At 34.2% G+C, this 26,602-nt stretch overlaps 2 protein-coding genes across 3 annotated transcripts; one reads left to right on the top strand and one right to left on the bottom strand.

The window, feature by feature from the left end:
• The first annotated feature begins 13,306 nt into the window (after positions 1-13,306).
• Positions 13,307-16,593, top strand: LOC115721284 (uncharacterized). 2 transcript variants are annotated; one of them, XM_030650551.2, is made up of 14 exons: positions 13,307-13,552; positions 13,651-13,748; positions 13,834-13,916; positions 14,282-14,408; positions 14,521-14,584; positions 14,710-14,807; positions 14,907-14,991; positions 15,093-15,216; positions 15,407-15,508; positions 15,596-15,660; positions 15,744-15,825; positions 15,911-15,990; positions 16,088-16,202; positions 16,347-16,593. In XM_030650551.2, exons 1-13 carry the CDS (start codon positions 13,335-13,337, stop codon positions 16,143-16,145), a joined length of 1,284 nt encoding a protein of 427 aa, XP_030506411.2. In that variant the 5' UTR covers positions 13,307-13,334; the 3' UTR covers positions 16,146-16,202; positions 16,347-16,593. The 2 variants fall into 2 exon arrangements, with proteins under 2 accessions (XP_030506411.2, XP_030506412.2); XM_030650552.2 differs by lacking the exons at positions 16,088-16,202; positions 16,347-16,593 and having other exon boundaries at positions 15,749-15,825; positions 15,911-15,994.
• On the bottom strand, positions 16,565-24,123 carry LOC115721283 (uncharacterized). Its single transcript, XM_030650550.2, has 11 exons — positions 21,252-24,123; positions 20,808-21,047; positions 20,341-20,470; positions 19,831-19,983; positions 19,470-19,714; positions 19,298-19,367; positions 18,943-19,149; positions 18,066-18,301; positions 17,904-17,982; positions 17,692-17,829; positions 16,565-17,474 (listed from the first exon to the last, which is right to left on the bottom strand). The coding sequence occupies exons 1-11, from the start codon at positions 23,705-23,707 to the stop codon at positions 17,271-17,273; spliced, it is 4,158 nt and encodes a 1,385-aa protein (XP_030506410.2). The 5' UTR covers positions 23,708-24,123; the 3' UTR covers positions 16,565-17,270.
• Positions 24,124-26,602: the final 2,479 nt, after the last annotated feature.

Below are 26,602 nucleotides of genomic sequence, written 5' to 3'. Positions count from 1 at the left end.
GCGATCATCGTAATCATACCCCCCGTTTCATTTTTGATAAGCTTTGGATGTCCGAACCTTGATTCGAGAATTGCTTGGGCGATTCTTGGGCACAGACCAGTTCGAATGCTCACTCCAATCCTTTAATTGGTCTTAATGAAAGACTAACAAATTGCTCCTCTCGACTCAACCATTGGAAGCAATCTCTGGGCCCCCGGCTTGCTACTCAAATCCGTAATGTCCAATCGCAGCTCAAATTTATCAACTCCTTACCCCAACCTACGAATGATCACTTAGAGCAGTGTAGGAAGCTTGAAGAAGAGTTGAGTGGCTTATTGCAAAAAGAGGAAGTTTACTGGCAACAACGCTCTCGAGTCACATGGCTCCAACTTGGTGATAAAAATACCAGATACTTCCATCGTATGGCTTCCATGAGACGAACCACCAATAAAATTCTTTCCCTCCACGATTGGACGGTTCCTGGGCTACTGATACGCCCTCCATTTTGACAACTATTGAACAATATTTCACTAACCTTTTTCAAAGTCAATCGCCTGACAATGCAGTCATTGAATATGTTCTTTCAGGCATTTCTGAGGGCCTTACCCCTGCTGAAATTGACCTTCTTCAGGCCACATTTACGGCTATTGAAATTAAAACTGCTACATTCCAACTCGCTCGTGATAAAGCTCCAGGCTTAGATGGCTTTAGTGGTAGTTTCTTTCAAAAGAATTGGCACTTGCTGGGTCATGACGTTACCATTGCTGCTCTCAACTTCCTGAATGGGGAAGCAAATTTATCGGCCATCAACCAGACGCTCATTGTTCTTATACCCAAGCGGCCAAATCCTGAACAGATAACTGACTATCGACCCATCAGTCTCTGCTCCACCTTCTACAAAATCATTTCAAGGGTCTTGGTTAATCGTCTTAAACCCACTCTCAGTCGTATCATTTCTCCCACACATAAAGTGCTTTTCTTCCTTCCCATTTAATCTCTGACAACATTATCATCGGTCAAGAGGTCATGCATTCACTCTCTCATCGTAAATCCGGTCGGTTGGGATGGATGGCCTTAAAGCTAGATATGGCCAAAGCCTTTGATCGGGTTGAATGGGTCTTCATTCGCAAAGTTATGGAAAGATTTTTATTTCCCAAGCGTTTCATCGACCTAATTATGGCTTGTGTCTCCACTGCTACCTTTTCCTTCTCCCTTAATCAACAAGTTCTTGGAATCGTCAAACCTGTTGGGTTTTATGCCCTAAATAAAACTCATTTCAATATAATCAGATTTACTTATTAATATAGATCAGAAATAACATTTAATGTTGCATGGTTCACATGATTTATTTCATGATTATATGTACATAATGTATAAATTCATCTGAAACCCTTTTCACATACTTGATCCTGTTTATTGTGCTGTCAACACATTGGAAAGTAAACATGACTATGTGAATAAAGTTTCCTAGATTTATCAGACATAGGGTTTTACTCATATGATAATCTACAACAGAGTTTACTTGCATTTGGAGAAATGCTATGTTCTTTCCAGAGCATTGGTTAAAGTAAAGCTCAGGTTGGATGCATGGAGGAAATTTAAACTGATATTTTCATTATTTTAATGCCAAATAATTCAAACCTAACCCTAGTGGAATGCTATAAATAGATAGTGAAGGCTTCAGGAAATTTACACTAAAATTTCTACACTTTTTTCTGACACTTTCTGAATCAGAAAAACCAGAGCCTTCTCTCTCCCTATCTTTGGCTGAACCCACTCTCTCTCTCTTCCTCATTGAGATTTCGAAATTCTTAGTGTAAGAGTAGTGCCCACACACAGCAAGTGATACCTCAATCATAGTGAGGAAGATCGTGAAGAAAGACTTTCAGCAAGAAGGAGTTTCAGCATCAAAGATTCAGAGAAAGAGATCCAGGTTCAGATATTGATAATGCTCTGCTACAGAAAGGAATCAAGGGCTAGATATCTGAACGGAAGGAGTCATTTAATTCCGCTGCACCCAATGTAAGGTTTCCTAAACTTTATATGTGTTTATTTCATCGTTTTAGAAAGTTCATATTTAGGGTGTTAATAAACATACTTGTGAGTAGATCTAAGATCCTGGTAAAATAATTTCCAACAACTGGCCTCAGAGCCATGGTAATTGATTTACTTGCAAGAAATTTGGACTTTAAAACGATTGTTTGTATGTTCTTTGGATGGTATCATGTTGTATTGAGTGTTATTTGATGATTGATTGATGTTTGTGAAATTTTCGTGAAAAATAATTGCGATTTTATCTCTGGAATTATTTTTATTGGATAGTATGGAAACAATTAAGCAAGTTAGCCTTTTACAGAACTTAATTTGGATTTTATTTGAATTAGTTATGATTTTTTGAAGATTTGGAAAAATCGGAAATTTTGTCTTTGATATTTTCCTGCGATCGCAAATCTGTCCGTACAGTTTCGAATTTTTTTGTTTTTCTTCGATTTTTCATGTTTTTTCATGGAATTAACTTCCAATTTTTTGTATAGTTTTGTATTTATACTATTACTATTCCTAATTCAATTCTAATTATCATTTTGAATTAATTTAATATTTTTTAAATTTAATTCAAGATATTAGTATAATTTGAATTTGAATAGAATTAGTATCTATCTTCTTGCTTAAAAATCTATCTTATTTTTAAATTTGATTATATCTTATTTTTTTTTAAATTTAAGGTCAGATTTTATAAGATATTTATAAAATCTTTTAAGATATTTTTTAAAATATCTTATCTTTTAAGATATTTTTAATTATATCTTATCTTTTAAGATTTTTTTAAATCTTTTTAGATATTTTGACCTTATTTAAATTTAAAATAAGATATTTATAATCATGTAATTTTAAATAGATGTAAGATATTTTGCTAACTTTTAAATTTTGTTATTTTATTTATTTAAATTAAATTTAAAATCTGAAAAGATATTTCATTTATCTTTTCTAATTTTTATCTTTAAAATAACATTTAATTTTAAAAGTAGTTAGCAAATTTTTGAAATGATATTTAGGTTGGTTGAAACCTAATTTTTCAAAATTGTAGGTTTAATTTTAAATTTAATTTTTTTTAATTTTCGAATTTTTTCAAATTTTTTTTAAAATTTTCGAAATTTTTTTATTATTTAATTAATTATTTTTCGAAATTAAATATTTAATTTAAAATTAAATAAATCCTACATCCAACTATCCAGCTAACCTTGTTGCAGGAGTATGTGTTTTAGCTTATATGTAAGTTTTTAAAACCTATTATTACTTGATTGCAAATAGCCATGGTTACTTTTTGCCAGATCTAATGATCTGATGGCTCTCTTGGTCAAGATAATAATTTGTAACAGGTATATTTACAATCTTCTTTCATCTGTGTATGACCTAGCAACATGATAGGACACATCCAAAGTGTGCCTGTGTGAGCCTATGTGTTTAATTAAATCTAATTATTTATTGGATTTGATTGGATTAGCCAATGAAATTTATTAGGGACATGACACTTTATAATAATATATTAAGTTTTATTAGTATTTTTTATAGGAATTATTTTATTTATACATTTCAAAATATTTTTTTTTTACATTTATACAGAAATATACTGAGCAATCTAAATTGTAATCCAAATGCACATCGTAACGCATTAACTATATATTAAAGCAACAAAGAAAGCAACTCAAACTGTAAAAATAAATAAATAAAAAAAAAAAAAAAATAGTACATAAAATAATTCCTCAATAGTCAATATAATATATCTTTGTAAATGATTAATTATGCTGTAAATATGGTAGGTTTAATATTTAATTTTAACAATAATAATTTATAAAAAAAAAATATGAAAATATTGGACACATTGAAGTCTACCAATTATTTTATTGAAGTTTGGACCTATTTATATAAATAGAGCATAGATATAATAATAAAGCATTGTGTGAGGAAATAATATTAATGTTATGGTAGTAAAGGTGAAGGAGAGAAGTCTAGTGAAGCCCCTTTAGTTTAAATTATCATAGTTATTGATAGAATTTATTTAGGCCCATTTAGTTTTTGGGCCTATTCAATTAATAACAGTTGTTCTTATTAAGGTTAAATTCCTCTCTTTTGGGCCTTGTGTGAGAGTTGGGAGCCATAGAAGTGGGTACGACATACTGAACCCAGCACCCCTTCACACAAACCACCCCAATTGTGAAGGCCCATTTGCCTGATTTGAACAACTGTACTAGGTTAATTACACTAGTTTAACCTAATAAAAATTGATTAGCAACATAATTAATTTCATTTATTTTGAAATTAATTTAAGAAAATTATAGTTTAAAGAATTTTTTATTCTAAGCTAAACTATATGTATTTTCTTGTATTTAATTAAATATAGAATTATAACCATCTAGATTCTTTCTGGAACTTAATTTAAATTTTTCATTAAATATTCTTATTTAAGTTGATATTTAGTTATCTACAACTAACCAACTTAAATCTGAATATCTTTTGAATTTCAAATTTCAAAATTAAGTTGAGGAATTTTAGGCATTGGTTATTAAGATTCTTTAGATATTTTTTAAGTTAATATCTTTTCGAATATTAACTTAAAATGGAATATTTTCAAATTAAGTGGTTACAACTTAATTTTTTATATTTAATTAAATTTAAATTTGAAAAATATTTAAGTTCTAGATTTTTTTTTTCTAATACAACTTAAATTAGATATTTTTTCAAATTTTATGGAAAAGATACTTAGTCAAATAAGATATTTTCTAGATAGTTATTTCTAGACTACTTATTATTTCTAATATTAAATAGGAAAATATTATACATTGTGAAATTAATTATTTAAATAATTAATTTTGGTACAAATTTATTTTAAGTATATTTTTCCTAGTATTAAACTAGAAATTAATAATTAAGCCTTCTCTACACTTAATTATTTATTTCTTGAATTTAATACATTTAATTAATTTGAAAATTTAATATCTAAGTTGATTTTTATCATCATACTTAAATATTTCTTTTTCATGACATTTAATTAAATAGAAAATTATTTTTAGTTGAAATATATTTTTTCAACTAAATTTAAATAATTTTCAAAATATATATTTTTTTTTATTTTATTAATCAATTTTCGAAATTGCATTTCTTAAATGCTAGAATTTCGAATTTTATCTTGAAAAATAGATTTAAATTAATTATTTATTTTAATTAATTCTTGGATCAACTTAAATCAATGATTTTTTTTCATTTATTGATTAATTTAAAATAAATTGAATTAAAGTATATTATTAGAAATTGCATTAATTAGTCAAAGGAAAATCTAGATAGATGATATTTTTGCTTGAAGTATTTTTCTAGTGTATTTAATTAAATAGAAAATTAATATTTAAGTTGATTTTCATCATCATACTTAAATATTTGAAATTTTTCTTATATATTTAATTAAATAGGAAAATTATATTTTTTGTTGTAAATTAATTTTATTAATTAATTTTGGGCCAACATTAAATTAGAATAATTTTTCCAGGATTAATTTTTTATTTTAACATGCATTTTCGAAAATTGTATTCTTAAATACTTTAATTTTTCGAAATGCAATATATATTTATAGAAAAATTAAATTTGAGTTGTAAATTAATTTATATTAATTTTGTAACAACTTAAATTGAATATTTTTCTAAATATTTATTGGAAATTATTACTAAGATGGAAATAATTCATGTTATTTTCATATCCATCTAAGTAAAATTTATAAATATTAAATTAAAATTTATATTTAGAATTTTTCATTCTAAATTGGAAATTTTAAATAAATATATATTTAAAATAAATAAATTAAATAAAGAGAATCAAAGAAAATACAACTCACTTTAAATAATGAGCTTGATTATTATTAAGATATTCGATCTCCATTGTGGGTTTTACACCGCGTTTGTTTTAGTGAGTAATCCTCCCTAATGGAGGAACGTTCATTGCAATTTCGCACCGTTTAACCTCGCATGATAAGTAGTTTGTAAGTGTTTTGTATGGTATGGATCACCCTAATGGTGGCGACCATACTTGACTTGCAAATTATACAACAATGGTGGAAGCTCATAAGATAGATTGCCTTGACTCTCGCCTAAACGGGACAACGCTGAATTCCAATCTTGATCGAATAAAAGGTTGCTAGAATGTTTAACATTTTAGACGAGCTGACAACTCTATTCAATGAATGGTAGCTTTGACTCTCGCCTAAACGGGACACTGATATCAGTTTGTTGAAAACCTTGGAAATTATTTAGGATTGTAAGTTTTAGTATTTTCATTTGTCATTCCTACTTGCTATATGTTTGTAATTTCTGAATTGTGTATGAATTTATATTGAACCATGTTATTTTCTGTTATTAAGTTGTAGTTTAATTTCGAATCTTCATTGTTGGTCTAACTTGGCTTGTTTATCTAATGAGATAAATCCCTAGTGGATTTTCACCATTAGACATACATAATAGTGTTAGATCTCGAAAGATAAATATTGTATATGCGACATCTAGCTGTTCATCAATTGATGACACCTTAGACTAGTATTTTTACGATATGAAACAAGAAGATTGTATAAATAAGATTACTTTGACTTTTGCTAATCGAAGCATCGTTGGATTCTTATTTTAAACGAAATTATCCTAATTCCTCTTAGCTTATTCATTTCGAATTAGCTCAATAATATATCATTGGATGAATGGTCTATAAATCATTTCATGTCATTCTATATTTTCTCTTAAGAAATTAAATGACGCATATGATTATAATCCCGAACTTCTATTCCCAATTGATATAAATCCTCAATCTTAGAAATCTCCTGCTTGTATGGGCAAATCCGACTTAGAGTTAAATTATTAGTGGTGGTCCAAGATAGAATTACTCATTATATTTGGTATAAATTTAAGTCTTTGACTTTAATTTTAGATTCCAAATAGAAATTTTCTTATATTTCTAATTCTAGAATACAATACAGTTACACTTTCTCAAGTGTTTAATATCCATCTTCTATTAATGGATTAAAACAGTATGGAATATGAGTTAGGTATTCTGTGACCAGGATCCACTTGCAGTATTCTAAGAACTCTTTGATGTAACTATACATAAGTCATCAAAAGACACAACCATATTTTTATTAATCTATGGCATTTGTATCTTGTTCATAGTGGATTTGACAAGATCAATCTCTGCAAAGAGTTAATATGCCTATTTCCACTGAAATTAGTTCATCTCATTCGCAGATGGATGTACATTCAGGGGTGGATATGAGTTTTTCGTTGTATTCTTAAAACGATAACTCTAGATTATACCTTTTAGCAAGAAATTTGAAATGTTTGAAAAATTTCATTAATTTCTAGCAATGGTTAAAACCATTAAGGTAAGTGGTTAAAGATCTTGCGAACTGATAGGGGTGGAGAAATAGTTAGTAGATATGCAGTTCAAAGATCATTAAATTGATTTTTGAATTATATCCAAACTTACCTCCCCAGAAATTTCGAGTTGCATATTGATGATTAGTTACTAGTCGTTGCCTAATTCCTTCTATGGTAATACAATTTCAGAATGATGTAATGGTTGTATACTTAATGTAAATCATTACTAGATTCATGGATGACCTAATCAAAATCTTAAGAAAAGCTAGAACTATTAACCATGGTTTGTTAGCTATTCTAAGTGATTAGGGGTGGACCATCCCATTGTCAATAGATAAGAAAGTGTTCGTTCAAACAAATACTACTTTTCTAAGATAATGACTAAGTCTGAAAAACAAGTAGCAAATAAAGGAGATATTTAATTCTTGATTCCAAAAGTGTTCTATCATCTTACATATGATGATCCCACTGCCTCTGTTGTCTTGTCACAACCAAAGAGGTCAATACCATTTAGTTTTCTTCGACATAATTCACGGTACCTTGTCGTAGTGGGAGAGTTTCTAGGAACTCACCTTCTTATGACTTGGGAGACACTAGTGATTAAAATCCATTGTGAGTTTAAACAAGTAATGGATTGTCAAGATAAGAAACTAAGAAGAAAGCCAATAGAACTATGGTTTAATCCATTCACATGGAGTAACCTAAACTTTTCTATTACAAGGACATAAAAGGAAATTTTCGTTTATAAGTCCATTCAATGGACTTAACAAAACTTCCTATTCCTAGTATTATAGGTTTGAGTTTATCTAAACCCATGGCTTGTGGTATACCTGGTAATTACTTACTCTAATGCGAGCAACTTACTTTAGTAAGATGCTGAAGCATTTTCTTTCTAATGGCAATCTATAGAAGCTTCACAACTTCTTAGGCATAGATTTTATCTAAGGAAAAGTCTCAACTATTCCAGAAAAGATAAAGTCATGAAAGAATTTCTTATATCAACAGTGAGAGGTCTTAGATATGCTTTTGTATGCCTTAGACCAGACACCTGCTGTTGAGTGGGAGTAATGAGTAGGTATCAGATTAATCCAGGAGAAGAACATTGGAAGACAATCAAGTAAATCTTAAGATTAAGAAGAGAAACTATATGTTAGTCTATAAGGGTGTGTTTAAAACTCTTAGACTACACCATATCAGATTTCGAAATTTGCCTTTGTGCTAGTAAATCTTTCTGATAAGATGGTGGTTACTCTTGGGGTGGAATAGTTATTTTGGAGAAGTGTAAAAACCTATCTAAAGTCTCTAGGTCTACCAGGAAGAGACTGAATGTTAAAGTTGCAGGAAAGGTACTTATTCAGTCTAAGGAAAGTTCTATATATCTTTGGCACCATTCCAAATTGCCTTAAACTACTAGTGTTAATTTCCTGATTAACCAAAAGTAGTTGCCAAAGATATAGAATCCAGTATCCCAAAAGAGTAGACATATAGAGAGGAATTTCACATTATCAATGATTTTGTGATTAAAGGAAGAGTAATGGTGGAGAAAAGGTTGTGTTTAATTCAACCTTTCAGATCCTATTACGAGGAGTTTACTACTACTACACTTGATTTGTATATCAAGGTGTTGAGATTATTTGAAACACACTTTTTTGTTTTATATTAGTGCAAGTGGGAGTTTGTTGGGTTTTATGCCCTAAATAAAACTCATTTCAATATAATCAGATTTACTTATTAATATAGATCAGAAATAACATTTAATGTTGCATGGTTCACATGATTTATTTCATGATTATATGTACATAATGTATAAATTCATCTGAAACCCTTTTCACATACTTGATCCTGTTTATTGTGCTGTCAACACATTGGAAAGTAAACATGACTATGTGAATAAAGTTTCCTAGATTTATCAGTCATAGGGTTTTACTGATATGATAATCTACAACAGAGTTTACTTGCATTTGGAGAAATGCTATGTTCTTTCCAGAGCATTGGTTAAAGTAAAGCTCAGGTTGGATGCATGGAGTATGCATCGGAAGGGACCGATATTGAACTTTGACTTAGATTTATTAAACTTACCGTAATATCTATTCAAGTCAATATCGCCTAGTTGATCCTAGATCAAATGATCTTAATCCTGATATAATTAGGCTCAATCTTCAAAGGCTATTCGTGTTCTTTGATTTGTTAGTAAAGCCTATTTTTAGGTCAGGGTGAAACGTACATTTTGGGAACACGGTAGTGCAATTGAGTGGGAGTGCTATCATAAACATGGAATCTATAGCTTCTATCTGGCAAATAGTAAGCAAAGGATGATCTCCTTCGAGCTTGACCAAACGAACATAAATGGTGGAGTACTCATTTCACATAAGCTGAAATATCATTTATACGGGGTCAAGTGTTTTAAGTATAAAATACATAGTAGGGTGTAACGGTAATTTAATCCCTTTACAGTGTAGATCATTCATATAGAGGATCATTGATCACATTAGGATTATAACAATGTATAACTAATGATGTGTCTATATGGTGGAACATATAGAGCATTCTATATACTGAGAGTGCAATTCTAAGTTCTATGCGTTGATTCAACGAAGAATTAATAAGTTAGTGAATTTTAGTGCTAAATTCTTGATCTACTTATTGGAAGCTCGATTATATAGACCCATGGGCCCCCACTAGTTGAGATAATATTGCTTGTAAGACTCATATAATTGGTTTTGATTAATCAATTATAATTCTCAAATTAGACTATGTCTATTTGTGAAATTTTCACTAAGTAAGGGCGAAATTGTAAAGAAAGAGTTTTAGGGGCATATTTGTTAATTATGATACTTTGTATGGTTCAATTAATAAATATGATAAATGACAATATTATTTAATAATTATTTATAGTTATTAAATAGTTAGAATTGGCATTTAAATGGTTGAATTTGAAAATTGGCGTTTTTGAGAAAATCAGATGCAGAAAAGGTAAAACTGCAAAATTGCAAAAAGTGAGGCCCAAATCCACTAGTATAGGGCCAGCCACTTTTGTAGGAAATTTAAACTGATATTTTCATTATTTTAATGCCAAATAATTCAAACCTAACCCTAGTGGAATGCTATAAATAGATAGTGAAGGCTTCAGGAAATTTACACTAAAATTTCTACACTTTTTTCTGACACTTTCTGAATCAGAAAAACCTGAGCCTTCTCTCTCCCTATCTTTGGCTGAACCCACTCTCTCTCTCTTCCTCATTGAGATTTCGAAATTCTTAGTGTAAGAGTAGTGCCCACACACAGCAAGTGATACCTCAATCATAGTGAGGAAGATCGTGAAGAAAGACTTTCAGCAAGAAGGAGTTTCAGCATCAAAGATTCAGAGAAAGAGATCCAGGTTCAGATATTGATAATGCTCTGCTACAAAAAGGAATCAAGGGCTAGATATCTGAACGGAAGGAGTCATTTAATTCCGCTGCACCCAATGTAAGGTTTCCTAAACTTTATATGTGTTAATTTCATCGTTTTAGAAAGTTCATATTTAGGGTGTTAATAAACATACTTGTGAGTAGATCTAAGATCCTGGTAAAATAAATTCCAACAAAACCTACCCGAGGCATCCGTCAGGGAGACCCCCTTTCCCCATATTTATTTCTTCTCTGCTCTGAGGGTCTTTCTTCGCTCATCCATTATAAAACCCAGCAGCGCCAACCTCGGAGTCATTCCCTTGGCAGTAAAATTGCTCGGCGAGCCCCAACCATCTCACATCTTTTTTTCGCAGATGATAGCCTCCTCTTTAGCTCAGCTTCTGTTGAAGCTGCGACCACCATCCAAAGCATTCTTTGTGACTACAACCGCGCATCTGGACAACTGATTAACTTCACTAAATCGGCCTTATACTTTTCTCCAAATACGACTCCTGCGCTCCAGCATGAAATCGCTATGCTTCTTGGCATCCCCGTACGTGAGACGATGGATAAGCACTTGGGTCTTCCTCAAGCATTTGGAAGATCTAAAAATGATGCCTTCAACTACATCAACGATCGTGTTTGGTCTCACTTAAACAAATGGAATTCTAAGTTCTTTTCCAAAGGTGGTAAAGAAGTCCTTTTGAAATCAGCTGTTCAAGCCATTCCTTCTTATGCCATGGCTTGCTTTAAGCTTCCTGCATCTTTCCATTCTAAGATTGAATCCCTTATGGCTTGGTTTTGGTGGGGCGGAAATGAGAACAACTAGAAAATCCATTGGAAAACATGGTCATTTCTTTGCTATTCAAAATTCCATGGCGGTCTTGGGTTTCGTTCTATGAAAGCTTTCAAACAGGCGATGTTGGCCAAACAAGCTTGGCGGCTACTCCAATATCCTTATTCTCTAGTGGACACACTCCTTAAAGCTCGATACTTCCCACAAACTAGCTTCCTTCACTTTGGCAAGGGTCATAGACCTTCCCTTGTTTGGTCTAGTATTACTTGGGGCAAAGAACTTCTTCAGTCAGGCCTTAGGAAGTCAATTGGTGATGCTACTACCATCAACATCTTCAATGATGCTTGGATTCCTGGTTATGGTAAACTGCATTATTTGAGGTATCATTCAAATGCCGATATGACAGTGGCAGACCTTATCACACCTAACAAACAATGGAATCATGCCCTTATCCAATCCCTTTTTCCTACAGACATTTCACAAGCTATAATGGCTATTCCCCTTCATACCATCTCCACTCTGGATACACACTTTTGGTCCCTCACCCCTCATGGTTCGTACATGGTCAATTCAGGTTACCACCTTGCCCATAGCCAACTTCATCAAAATGAACCTACCCCCTCGGATCACAAGTCCTTAGATGCCTAGTGGAAAAATCTTTGGACCTTTCCTTTGCCTCCTAAATTGAAACATTTCCTTTGGCGTGTCTGTTATGATATCCTCCCTACTAGCCGAAACCTGTTCAACAGAAAGACTCTATACTCCCCCCATTGCAGCCGATGTCACTATCACGATGAGACCCTAGAACACGCTCTCTTCAGATGCCTCGCTGCCCAGAAGGTATGGAAATTAACTGATTTTAATACTTTTATTTCTGCACACTCTTCACTTAACTGTATGGACTTATTATATCTTGCTGCCACTGAATTTATTACTGGACATTATCATTTCTTTGTTTGTTTGCTGTGGAAGCTCTGGAACTGGAGGAATATTTGGCTTCATGAGGGTCTATCCCTTTCCCCAGATCAGATTCTTCGTGAAGCCTCAGCCTATTTTGAGCACTATACGGTCTGGAACAAGAAGACTCCCACTCCTTCTCCAGCTCATGATGATCATTTCCTACCCAACGATAACTGCACATCATCTCCACCCTTCCATCATTGACTTTTTGTGGACGCTGCCCAAGATTCCCAACAACTCAAAATGGGCTTTGGCATGACCATCCATACCAATTCAGGTAAAGTTCTCCTAAACTTGACCAAGCCTAGGAGTGGAATCACTACACCTTTGCTAATGGAAGCACAAGCACTTTATTCGGCTTTAGCTTGGTGCCATGAACACTCTTTTTATCCGGATAGTATTGTTTCAGATTGTAATGTGTTAGTCAATTATATTTGTAAAAATGAAACTCATAATCTTCATCTTAACCTTTTTGTCATTGAAATCAAGAGCTTGCTCTCTTACTTCCCTAATGTTTCTCTTAGCTACATCCTAAGAGGGGCAAATCATGCTGCCCATTGTTTAGCTAAGACAGCTTTAAGCTTAGAACAGGAACCTTATGGATGAACCCTTCTGTCCAAACTTAATTGTATCATGTATCTTGTACTTAATGTTTTTCATAATGGATACAGGTTCTTTTCAAAAAAAAAAAAAATAGATGTAACGGTAAAGATTAAGACACGTCATCAATAAAGAATTGTGACATTACGTCACAGCAAACGATAAAAACTGATAATGAGGGTAAGGTGAGAGAGAGAGAGAAAAGATATGGCTATGGCGGGAGGAGGAGCTTCTCTGCATTTAATTAACCCCAAGCCCACAATTCCACCAATGGCTTGTGCTCCAGGAACCATACAACTTCCGGAGAAGATCCGGAACTCGAAGGTCTTGGTACTTGGCGGAACGGGTCGGGTCGGAGGATCCACTGCCATTTCTCTCTCCAAGCTCTGCCCCGACCTTCGCATTCTCATTGGCGGTCGAAACAGGTACGACATACAAATACCCATATGGGAAAACTTCATACCCGTTTAATTATTTTCACAGAAAAATGAAACTGAAACTTTTATGAGTTTTGTATTGTTAGGGATAAGGGAGCTGCTATGGTGGCTACTCTTGGTGGGAACTCAGAGTTTGCTGAAGTTGATATTGACAATGTTAATTCATTGGAAGCAACTCTGAATGGTGCGTATATTGATTCATATTGTTTTAATTTTGATTTTCCTGTGCTTGAACCTTTTTCTTCTTCTGAAGTTTTGAATGTGGGCAGATTGTGATCTTGTTGTACATGCTGCTGGGCCATTTCAACAAACACATAAGTGTTCTGTCTTAGAAGCTGCCATAAACACAAAGGTGAGAAAATGTAACTATTGTAGATTATAGTGTTGCATATAATAATTCATACTTATATGTCGTGTTTGTAAGGTGGGATTAGGCTTTAATAATTTTTAATTAAGTACAGACAGCCTATGCACCTAAACCCCAAATCCATATATTCATTTATCCAGTATAATCCTACTCTCCAAACAAAACCATATAATCATATATCTCTACATGTATATATCTGTGTTTTTTCTCGTGGAACATTACCCTTTTGATCTAGTGTTGAGTGAGTATATATATATTTATATATATATATATATATAAATGTTATCATGTTAGTGCTTTCTGTTTATCAAAGTATTAGTCATAGAAATATTTCTGTCCCTCACTTACAGACAGCCTATGTAGACGTTTGTGATGATACATCTTACGCTCAACTTGCTAAAACCTTCAAGGACAGAGCTGTTGCTGCAAATGTACCAGCTATTACAACCGGTGGAATTTATCCTGGAGTGAGCAATGGTCTCTCATAAGCTTTTCTTCTTCTTCTTCTTCTGTAATACAATATGGCACATACTGCTACCATGCAAAGTTTTATCTGGAATGCTAAAAAACAATTGCTCTAATATGACAGTAATGGCAGCAGAACTAGTTCGTCTAGCAAGAAGTGAAAACAAATTAGAACCAGAAAGACTAAGGTGACGAACAAATTTATATTACTAACATTGATTAGATTTGAATTTGGAAGTCCCTGATCAAACATAGACAGGGGAAACTATTGTCCGGGCAATTTATCTGCCAAGTTTTTCTTCTTCTTTTGAAGATTCTACTATTACACAGCCGGTACTGGTGGGGCTGGTCCAACTATATTAGCCACTAGCTTTTTGCTACTTGGAGAGGAGGTGGTTGCTTATAATAAAGGTTGGTTCTGAAGACTTTTTTTGTGAAGTGTTATTTAAATTTTATGTTCCATCACATCTTCATATGTATGATTTAATAGAACCAATAATGGGTTGTTAGGAAAAGAGATCAAACTAAAGCCATATACTGGAATGCTCAACATTGATTTTGGAAGGGGCATTGGAAAGAGAGACGTTTATCTGTTGTAAGCACCTACCAATATACCAGTTGTGTTGTTAATATATTGGATTCCAAGCACATGTGATGGCATGTACAGATGCCTGAAAAAAGGGTTCTTGTTTTCAGGAATCTGCCTGAGGTTAAAAGTGCTCATGAAATCCTAGGAATACCGACTGTCAGTGCTCGATTTGGAACTGCACCATTCTTTTGGAATTGGGGGATGGAGGCCATGACAAGTCTTCTCCCTATGGTACCTTACACATCAACATTTTTTCATATTTAATATTACTTAAAGGAGTTTATCATACATGACTTGCTGTTTGATTATTGTACTGTGGTCCAATTCTTCCTGTTTTTTTTTTCTTTTCAGTAGTACATGATTTTGTTATCAAAAATTAAGACATGTACCAGGTTTAATTTGCATATGTTCATTTTTGCAGGAGTATTTCAGAGACAAAAACAAAGTTCAACAGTTGGTTCAACTTTTCGATCCCATAGTTCGAGCGCTTGATGGGTTCGCTGGAGAGAGAGTCTCAATGAGAGTAAGAAGAGGAGAAGTGGAATAAAAATAATGAACACCCCACTCTTCTTTTCCACAATTTGTTTCTAACTGTTTTTATCCGTGGCAGGTTGATTTGGAGTTTCCAAATGGGCGCAATACTATTGGGTTATTCAGTCACAAAAGTCTCTCTGTGTAAGTACCAAAGCATTTATCATCTGTCTTTAAAAGGCTCTCCACTGAATTATCATCTTCAATATATACATTTTGTGTTTCAGTTCAGTTGGAACTGCAACTGCTGCATTTGCTCTTGCTGTTCTGGAGGGAAGTACAAAGCCTGGGGTGTGGTTTCCAGAAGAGGTAGGTTGCTGGAAAATACACGTTTTAGGCATTTGTAGGCCAAAACTTAACTCCTAATATTTTGTTGGATTATCTTACTTTGCAGCCTGAAGGAATTGCTGTGGAGGCAAGGGAAGTTCTTCTCAAACGCGGTTCACAAGGAACATTCAATTTTGTTATGAACAAGTATAGTTTCCAGTCTATAACACAAAATATTAACATCTTACGTTACATCTCTTTTACTTATTTTATACAGTGACAACTGAACATGTTTGCTCAACAGACCAGCTTGGATGGTGGAAACAAACCCAAAGGAGCTTGGTTTAGGCATATACGTATAAGGTTCTGAAAAGAATCACTAGTAGTCTCCTTCAGCTCATCCACTACCATTCTCCATGGTGAGATGTATGCATTTATATATAAATATATATATATATATATTATATTATCATCTGTGATACAAACATGTCTTTTGGTTGACTCAAAAAGTCATACAATTGGCTATCCACTTAATAAGCTTTCTTTGTTTTTATGTTAAACAGGTGGTGGAAGTTTAAAACCTTCTTAAAGAGGTTTCCCCATTTTACACAACCATAATTGTTAGGAGAGAAAAATATGCAATTTTTCAAACACTATTATATATATAAATTTATATATATATATATATATATATATATATATGACTTGAAAGATGGTTATAAACATATACATCGATAATATACTTCAAGAAATGTATTTCTAAGATAAAGAAACTTGAATGGAAATGAAAGGAGAAATATTTCATTCAAACTTCCTCTAAATATTTATTTTTCTGCAATTATAGTTAATGTAATTAGAAAAGAAATACAACTATACAGTGGAAAAGCTATCAACTCATGTATAATCAGTTTATTGACAGTATATTCTAATGAAACATTTTTTTTTTTCATTTTGAAATTCAATGAGGTAAAAAAAATAAAGGAAAAAATTAAACACACAAACACAACACAAAATTGATCGTTCTTCCCATAGGAAAATCCTTTCTGCAGTCTCCTCTATGTTCTTTCAACCAGATTAGTTGGCTCCTGGCTCCTGAAGCAAGTTACTTTCTGGCTTAGCTTTTACTCATCTGCATGTTAAGTTATACTCCATCTCATTTGTACACATTCCGTGTGGATTTATCCTCCGAACCATCACCATCATCAATCTAAGCTTCTGGATACCTTTCAAACTTCCCAAGGAAAAAACAAAGAAACAAAAAAAAAAAATTTCTTCTGTGCTTTTGTGAATTAGTAAAAAGAATTATTTCACAACTCGAAACAAATCCCGATGCTCGCCTTTCTGATTATCTGGCTGTTTTCACCTTTTCTATGCCACTAAACTTCTTTTCTCATTTATATTTGACCTTCAAACTGAAGCCACATTCTCTGGTAGCTATGGAAAAATGTCCATCTTCTTTAAACTAGAGTCCTGTCCAAATATAGTTTTCATGAATACCTATTTGATCGAGTGGCTTCTGACCATGTCGAGCTTCCACCACCATATTGTTTCCAAACATCTTTCCATTGTCGCCTACTCCCACTTCTTTCAAATGGGTAATTTTGGGTATCTGTTTGGGTTCTACATGTGCTGCTGCCATTTCTTTTCTTCTGTGCATTCCTCATCTCCTCTTCAGCGTCGTACCGTGAACGCTGCAAAGAGTGGTTGACCAATAAACAATCACATAACTATACAAGATTCAGACATGAGAATATATGAAAATAATAATCAACCTCCTAGATCAACTTTCTACTCCAAACACTTTATATTTTATGCCATATTTGAAGAGTTCCAACATCCATTTATCTGTGACAAAGTCTAACAATTTAGCGTTGCATAAATGACAATTCAAGCACAATAATAGCACACCTTTGTAGAATCCGAAAGCACAGCATATGCCTCCCCGATCATTTTGAAAAGCCTATCAGCATCCTTGTAAACTTCTTCTGATATCTCCTTCCAGAGCCCATCATCACCATTATCACTTCTCGCCAAGAATTGACCTGCCTGGAATGACAAGGTGACTTGTTTAGATTTTAGATTGCCATAACAGGTAAAAATAAAAAATGCATGTAGCTAACCTTGTCAGGATGATGCCTAAGTGCAGCTTTACGATAAGCCTTCTTAATTTCTGAAGCGGAAACAGATGGTTCGATTCCCCTGGCATCATTAAAACAACACAAAATTAGCTCAACCAACAATAAATTTCAATAGTCAAAGCTTTAGGGGAAAAAGAAACTCACAGGATAAGGTACATATCCGAGGGCATATCTTTTCTAGCTTCTTCTTCTATTTCAGATAATCGTAAACGAGCTTGTCTCAAATCATTTGAGCCGCTTTTCGATCTATCAGATGCTCCTAAGTTATGGGCCTTGTCCTCTGGTTGCTTAGTTAAAAGAGATACAAGTCTCTGAAGATCACGAGCTGCTTGTCCATAGTCTCTGATCATCTCGTATAAAGTGGCTCGTCTAGAAATGGCCTATAAAATATAAACCCAATTAAGCAACGTATATAACACCTAGTCAACCAGCAGCATATGAAAAGATCTACTTTTATCTTATAAAATCTCTCTTTCGAGTTTTCATGTCGATTCTGCACCAAAGAACATTTTATAATATATCTCCTAAACAACAGCAACAAGTAATCTTCAGGTGCAAACTTAACTCTTCTTTTTCCATTTCCTCTGACAAAATAACTTCGTTTTTAGTCATTTTGTACAGTAGTCTAGTTTTGATAATTCTTTGCAAAATGCTCTTTTAGAATCAACACCCTGGCTGGAGGCCATTTTACAAAAAAAAAAAGATGAATATATATATATAAATATAAAAATATATAAATTTATAAATCAAAAGAATGCTATTTTGCCAAGTGACATAAAAAAAGTCCACTTTCACTTATGATTATCAACTTCAACTTCGAAGATGGAGCCGCCATCAAGCCTTGCAATGTCAGGAAAACATGAGCATGTGCAAACCGCATCCAACCAAACGTCCAATCAGTCTCTAGTATAAAACTCCTATAAACTTTATTCATACCACCACTCCACTGACAGTCTCTCATTAAACATGGCGCATGGAAGAAACATGAAGAGGAACTGATGAAATCGGTTAAGAAGAATACCTTCACATATTTTCCGTCAAGAGCTATAGCTAAGCTGCAATCTGCAATAGCATCAGTAATTTGACCCAGTGCTTTGTAGGCAGCAGCACGATTGCAGAAACATACAGCCGAAAAAGGACGTGATTCTACATTGCATGACAAAGCAGCAGTATAGCGTTCAACAGCTTCTGCATGCCTTCCAGCCTGAAATGCTTCGTTCCCTGCATTCTGTACCAAAGTAAGTTAACATATTGTCAGTAAATGGAAGACAATTAATTTGACCTCTTTGAGATTACTGCTATGCTTTAAGCTATTAAATGCATACGTGTGTAACTATATAGTAGAGATATGATACGCATGGATATAGATAATATACCTTATGACGCAGGAGCTCACGCACAGTGGCAGTGAGGGGTATTGATGATTCCAATATTTTGCTTTCATTCCTGGACAGTACAATTAGCATGAGAAATTACAAACAGTAACCCTGAGTCTGACCTCCACAACAATGAAATTTAAATGAAGTTCAAGCATGGGTTGGAAGTTACCTGTATGTAGCTGACAGCTTTTCCTCTTGTTTTTCTAATGAGGCAAGACCATCCTCAAGCCTTCCCAAATGAAAATAGGATTTGAAAGCAAGATGACACCGCCAAATACGAAAGTAGAAGTACTTGGAAAGTTTGGAAACATCCATATCCGCAGACTGGTCAAGAGTATCTACTGGAGGAGAGTTCCTTTCAGCAGAAACAATGGTTTGCTCACATAGCTCAATCACTTCTTCATATCTACGAATCTGCTAATAAGACACAGAAGTTACCCCGTAACTATCAAAGATCATTCCAAAACTAGTAAATGCTTAAAAACCAATAATTTATGTGTGAGTGTGTGTGAAAACAGAGAAGCACAAACCAAGTAAAGAGATTCGGCTTTCATTTCAAGAAATTTTTCACAATATGGACTTAGTTTTAGAGCCTCGGCAATTAATTCCAAAGCGCTCTTTGCATCACTAAATGTTTTCCTGTGCAAAAGTTCAGCCAATTGCTCCATGCATTGAGAGACTTTCTGTCAGCCAATCACGGTACACAAGTTAGTTTAAGGCAATAGTTAATAGGAGCAGAACAGAGAGAAGAGGAAAAAACACATATGACAGAGTATATAGCATCAAGCTTCTCATAATAGCCACAGCGTACAGACATGTAAAGATACAAAACACTGGTACAACTTCACTTTATTTTTTTTGCATACTTATGCAATCACACCAGAAAATTTAGACTAACAAACTTCAGCAAAGATAACAATCTAAAACATTCTGAAATAATGTTACATAAGACTAAATAACATTAAATACAGGTATCTACATGAAAATGGATACATGTACATCACTGTATACCAAGTACAAACATAAACAAATTACTGTACCTGAACCTTCTGTAAGCCATCAGAAGCTTCTATTGCAATCTTTCGGTCTACACACACATCACTTCCAGCTTGCAGACACATCCTGAAATGCCGTGAAGCGCCTTCAACTTCCCCAAGCGCAAGATAACAACTTCAAAAATCAAAATCATAGATTATGGAAACATCATATTTATTTCTCATTTTTCGGTGCCTCGTGAAATGAAAAAAAGTTGAACTATGCATCACACCAGAAGACCAATAAATTCAACAAAGGAAGATATAAATAACAAAACAGACTGAAAGACTATCTAGCAAAAGATTGGTGCCATGATATATTTAATTTACAAAATTACAACCAAACAATGCATAATCAAACATGTAAACAGACCGATGTATGTAACTGATGAAATCACATAAAACACTATAAAGTCATAAAAAATAATGAATGGCCAAAATAATATCGACGACAGCAAAATTCAAAAACTCACTTTGCAGCTCTAACTTGCACCCTGAGAAAGCTTGGATCTATTTCAGCAGCCATCGTACAGTCTACAAGTGCATCTCTCATTCTTCCAAGAGATATGCGTGTTGCTGCACGATTGCTATAGCAGAGCATCAATGCCCTGAGACAGCTCCTAGACGCCTCATTTCTAGAAATGCAATTCATTCCTTGTGTGTAACAATCCTCAGCTTTAGACAGATCCCCAGTTGTATATGCTTGGTTTCCTCTGATTTATATCATATATATGACAAAAAAGGAAGACTCTTAAAAGCAGGGATACATAAACCATTCCTAATGCTACATTTAAAGATCTGTTAGTGCCCACATGCCAACATCAAAGATGCTTCAAAAGGAAATATGAAAGAAATACAAGAAAATATCAGCTATTATTAACATTTACCAACTGAAAACATTAAGATATGACTCTAACCTTAGTCGCCACTTCTCGCAAGCTTCCTGAGCTTTAACAGCAGAGGTAGATTCAGACTCTTGGTTGACAGCCTGAGCTCTACCTACCTCGGAACTCTCTCTACTTTTCCGTTGCAGGATAGTTGAGTCTCCTTTCGTACCTCGTGCTGCAGAGAATGGAATATATTGCGAAGAGGATGTTGCATAGGAAATCTTAGCATTTGGAGTTGTACTGTCTGTATCAGCTTTGAGCCAGTTTTTTTTTTTAAGGAGACGTTTTGAAGAGGATGATTGACCTTGAGCAGCAGAAGCTGCGGAAAAGGTGAAGTTAGAGCCACCTAAACCTTCAGAACTAGAGGGAATACCAAATTTTGTCCTGCCATCATTGTCATATCCCTCAATATTTGAACTAGAGCTGGCTTCAGTTTCAGTAACTGTGTTATCACCAATAAAGTCTACCTCCTCAGTTGCAGACTTAAAGCTTTCAGTTTCAGCCCCAGAAACACAATCTTCAAGGGTGCCTTCGGCACTAACATTATTATCAAAGCTTTCCTCTTTTGTTTCTCCAGATGGTACATTCCCTTCATTTATATTCATACGTTCTGTTGCCATGGCCAAATCTTCGTCAATGGCATCGTTTGACACTTTTTGTACTGAATCAGTTCCCATAGAGTTATCAACACTGAAAGTATCATCAGAAGTCACAGAATTCTCTCTAGAACATCGATGATCAGCCAATATCTCCTGATATGGAGAAACATCCATTGGCGAATAGGAGTCAGAAGCTTCAGGAATTTCCTGGGAAATGCTTTCTCTAGAGACAAAATCCTGCCCGAGCCATAGCTGGACTTTCGTTGGACGTTTCGATTTGCCACTCTTTTTCTTCATTACTGTGTCTCTAATGGATTCCCTCTTTGCACTAAATTCCAAGTTCTCATTCATCCCAGAAAATAGATTTGTTGGGGTTTTAAATTCAAAAGAGGGTGTCCCAAAACCTTCCCGTGCGCTAGTAAAGATAAATTCATTCTTCTTTTCAGGTGTATTCATAGAAGGCACTTCAAAGTTGTTCGTGGCTGTTTGAGCAGGACTGCTGCTAGATGAGAATGAAGACGATGATGAGGCAATACCTCCACTCATTTTGATTTCATTTTTTGGTTGGCCCGAACTTCCACTCACACTCTTACCATGCATTCTGGTATGAATGATTGAATCATTATGTTCAGTCTTATCAAGTTTATGAAATAACATGCCACCAAAATATCCAGTCCTGCTACCCTTTTCTTCCTCCATGTTTGCTGAGAAAAAAGTTGGTTTTCTTCCATCATAATCACTACCCTTATCTTTACAACTTAGAAAATCAGGATTCTCTGTGTCATTGGTGTTCAGAGACTCCTTTAAGTTCAAATTATTTATCTGATCAGAAAGTGTAGAAGCCAATGGATCAATACCCATTCTACTACCAAATTCAAACTTCTCCATATCATCTGCATTATATCTGACACTACCACCATCAGGCTTACCAGTTTCTTCTTTAATATTCAACTTCTTGTTCAACTCATTTCGAAGTTCAAACTCTATATTTCTGTTAACAGAACCACCAGCACTGTCACTACTCCCATATCCAAACCTGACATTCTCATTTCCACTTACATTAAGCCTTTCACTTCCAACTTTCTCAGCTTGTTTCTCATGGCCAAGGTCTTCAATGTGCAACTTCCTCATATCTTCAGGAAGCCTCATGTCCATACTACTACTGGAATCCTGGCCAAACCTTTCATCCCCAGAACCTCCAATGTCCAACTTTTTCAAATCTTCCGGAAGCTTAGATATAATGCTTTCATCAACTTTGTTACTTTGTTTATAACCAGCTCTAACACTTGAACTTGAATCAGAAACATCATCTTTTCTAATAATAAACTCACTACCAATCTTCATGTTCTTAAGTTCATCCACCATACTTTTTTCAAAGCCTGCAACATAAATTCTCGAATCACTCTTGTCCGCTCCAAACACAAATGCGTCATTACCACTCTTACCAATCCCAAACTCACCCGAACCTGATGATCCCCTTTCGGACCCGGATGAGGCCGAGAACGAGTTCTCCGAAATGGGTCGAAATGGATTGTATCCAAGGTCAACCTGCGTTTTAGGGATCTCCGTAGACCTCAAATTCTGCGAGCTCAATCCCTTCCTAACCTTCACAAACCTTGGCCTCGTAAGACCAGACCCAGATCGCGAAACTGACGGGGTCTCAAACCTCAAATCCGATTTATTCTCATTCGTACTCGAAAACCCAGAACTTCTATTTCCAGCATTCGACGGATTCATGGCGTTCGACACGGTCTTACACAGCTCAGATTGATATCCCGGAGAAAACCCAGAAAAATTTAAAAACAACCAAGAATAAGAAATCTGACCGTTGTCAAGCCTAAGATGATTGATGCTTGTCGAAGCTTGAGTGTTCAACACCGCCGACATATAACCGGGCGGTCGATGAAGGTGGTGGCGGTCATGGAACTGTGGTTTAAAGAGTTCGTTAGAAATTTATGATTTATCTTACACAAACATACAAATACAAACACATACGAAGATGGAAAGAACCCAAAATACGAGTTCTTTTCTGCCTTCCTTATGTAATAAGGCACGGAAAATAGAAATGATTTCAGAGAATCACGGGTTCAAAGAGTGTTATTTAATCTCCCTCCTCTGTTTTTTTTTTCATTTCAATGTCGTTTTATTAAAAATCTAATCTTTATCCTTTTTTTTTCTTCTGCAGCTTCTTGTTCTTTTTATTTAATAAAAGTGCACTTTTGTTTTTTTTTTTATTCACACATAAAAAAAATTCTTCAAATGTACCGAAAATAAAATTTATATTACGCTCATTTCGTGTCTTCTTTTTTTTTTGGGTGGATTTATGTAAATAATTGTGCCTTGAGTCGCTATTAAGCTGACGTAGTTTGATATAGAAGAATAGTAATGTAATAATACAAGTGTTGTGTTGGCATTTTGATAAATAGAATTCAATTTATTTATTTATATATATTGGATCTCAAACAATAATTTAATGTAACAACCAAATATTACATTACATCAACTTATTTCTTTTCTTTAGCTACCCAACAAATTATGTCAATTTGAATTATGTAACTATTGTTTTTATCAAATAGGTTTGCCATCAAAACGTGGAAAAAACCCACCCAAAAGGGTTGGTTTGATCCTCCACGTTGGCTTGATTAGTAGCCATAACCTCTTAAAAAAAATAGTAAGTAGTCCTTAACTCATCTCATATCATATATTTATAAATAAATAAATTCATTATTAATTAAAAAGGTAAAATTATAGATAAATACATATTAGCTTAATCGAGTATGTGAGAGTTCATGGAGAGCATCTCTTATCCAATCCCTTACCACCTTATTACACTCTTACTTAACACATCCAAACATCTCATTATATGTCTAAATACCTATTGACGCAGAAATCTGGACACAAATATCTGGTCACACTCGTTGATTAGATTGACGAGAATGTATTATAAGTTAAGTATAAATAAGAGGGACACGACGATTTGTAGTAGTTGACTCTCTATATCGCGACAGTAATAGAGCTACGTCTACTTCGAGTTTTATTTCTCCTGAGATGGATTACAGAAAAATGACTAAGTCTGGATGCTCTAATTTCTAGAGAGAGATGCTTTGACATTATGGACACTTTTCTGAACTTAAAAAATAAGCTAGTGGATCTCTACTTTTATAGGGAAGAAGGTCCTATTAAAATAATAAAAAAAATATAAAAAAGTACATTTAGGTTATTTTTGACCGTTGATGATGATCTAACGATGAAATTGACTCTTGAGATCGGTCGTCAATTTTTAGAGCTTGAGTCGCGTCCGCGGGGCTTGCTTCGAGTAAGTTGCAGCTTAAATTCGTAACTCTCTTGATGGTGAAATTTGGAGTCGATAACTTCAGAATTACAATTGGAGTATGAGACATGACTTGATTGAGCATTGAAATAACTTCGAAAGGCAAGTTGAATCACATTAATCGGTGCAATATTGAGTGAGTAAAAACATGACGGAGATGTATTTATTGATGCCTAAGTGATATTTGGACATCACTTAACTAGTTTATGTGTTCTGGTAAGGTTGGTTACTAGTTCTCGGAGATGTTGCTGTTTTGCAGAAACGGAAACTTGAAACTCCCCAATTTTCGAATAAGTCACTTTGCTGAAAAAGTAAAAATATGAAGTTGTGAATTTGACACTTCTGAATTTAGCTCCCAATTACTATGAAAAACTAGACGAATGGTCGAGACAGAATTATAATCGGATAAATAGAACCTAGCGCACCAAGCCATATGTCAACCTGGGCGCTAGGGGCTTATTTTAGAGCTTCTGGGATGTTGTTTTGACACTTCCAAGGTTCTTGAACTTGAGGATGAGGTCTCCTACCTTGTTTTTGATCATTTCGAAGAGAATGCCCGAAGAAAAATTTGCATTTTAATGATCGAAACCAACACGATGGGCCCAACACTAAGTCAGCTTGGGCACTGGGCTCAGTTTTTAAGCTCTTAGATTTGTTGTGTTCCCTCGAGTTTACTTGTACCTTTGTTATTTTTGATGAAGAAAAAAATGCCCTTAACACTTTTTTAGAAAACTTATTGAAAATAGCCCAGGTTGACAATATGTCAACCTGGGTGCTGGGCCCAATGCTAGGTGTCAACTTGGGCACTGGGTCTAGCTTAAGGCCTTTGCACAATTTTGTTTGCTCCCCAAAAATAGTTGAGTGTTAATCTTTGAAGAAAACAGAGAATATGCGTAAAAGCTTTTTTGGAAAAACTCTTCGGAATTGGCTTAGGTTGAAAAAATATTAACCTAGGGGCGCTGGCACCTCTTCTTCTGAAGACGCTTCAAGAGCTATGATTTCTTCTTTCAAAGCTGGTTCCCACAGTTCAGCCTCAACATCTACTTCAACGAGATCTACAGTCTCGAGCTCAAAGTCACTACCTGACATGTTCCAAGAATTCAATACCATAAACTCAAAATGAATTTCATGATAATTACGTAGGCCTCCCCTATGAACTGCTTAGAGAGGTCCCCCTCAGATTAATTGTCAAGAGGCATAGCCCAGTCCTCTAAGAAGATGCATCTCTGTATAACCAGTCGGGAACACAGAGAAAAGGCAAAATAAACTTAAATACACTACCTAGGGTGTTGGGTTTTGTCCCCTAAATAAAACACATTTCAATATAACCAAATTTACTAATTAATAAAAGATCAGAAATTATTTTATGTTGCATGGTTCACATGATTTATTTTCTGATTATATTTAATGTATAAATTCTATGAAGAAAATATATAAATTTATATATATTT

Source organism: Cannabis sativa, chromosome 2 (genome assembly GCF_029168945.1).
Source record: "Cannabis sativa cultivar Pink pepper isolate KNU-18-1 chromosome 2, ASM2916894v1, whole genome shotgun sequence".
Taxonomy (NCBI): Eukaryota; Viridiplantae; Streptophyta; class Magnoliopsida; order Rosales; family Cannabaceae; genus Cannabis; species Cannabis sativa.
This window is presented reverse-complemented; position numbering and strand designations above follow the sequence as displayed.

Coding starts and splice junctions, on each gene's coding strand:
- LOC115721283 (XM_030650550.2), bottom strand. CDS start 23,707: ATGTCGGCGGTGTTGAACACTCAAGCTTCGACAAGCATCAATCATCTT. Junction 19,368..19,469: donor AAGCTGTCAGCTACATACAG/GTAACTTCCAAC, acceptor TGTACTGTCCAG/GAATGAAAGCAAAATATTGG. Junction 17,983..18,065: donor TCGGATATGTACCTTATCCT/GTGAGTTTCTTT, acceptor TAATGATGCCAG/GGGAATCGAACCATCTGTTT.
- LOC115721284 (XM_030650551.2), top strand. CDS start 13,335: ATGGCTATGGCGGGAGGAGGAGCTTCTCTGCATTTAATTAACCCCAAG. Junction 14,409..14,520: donor TTATCCTGGAGTGAGCAATG/GTCTCTCATAAG, acceptor CTAATATGACAG/TAATGGCAGCAGAACTAGTT. Junction 15,826..15,910: donor GGGTGTGGTTTCCAGAAGAG/GTAGGTTGCTGG, acceptor CTTACTTTGCAG/CCTGAAGGAATTGCTGTGGA.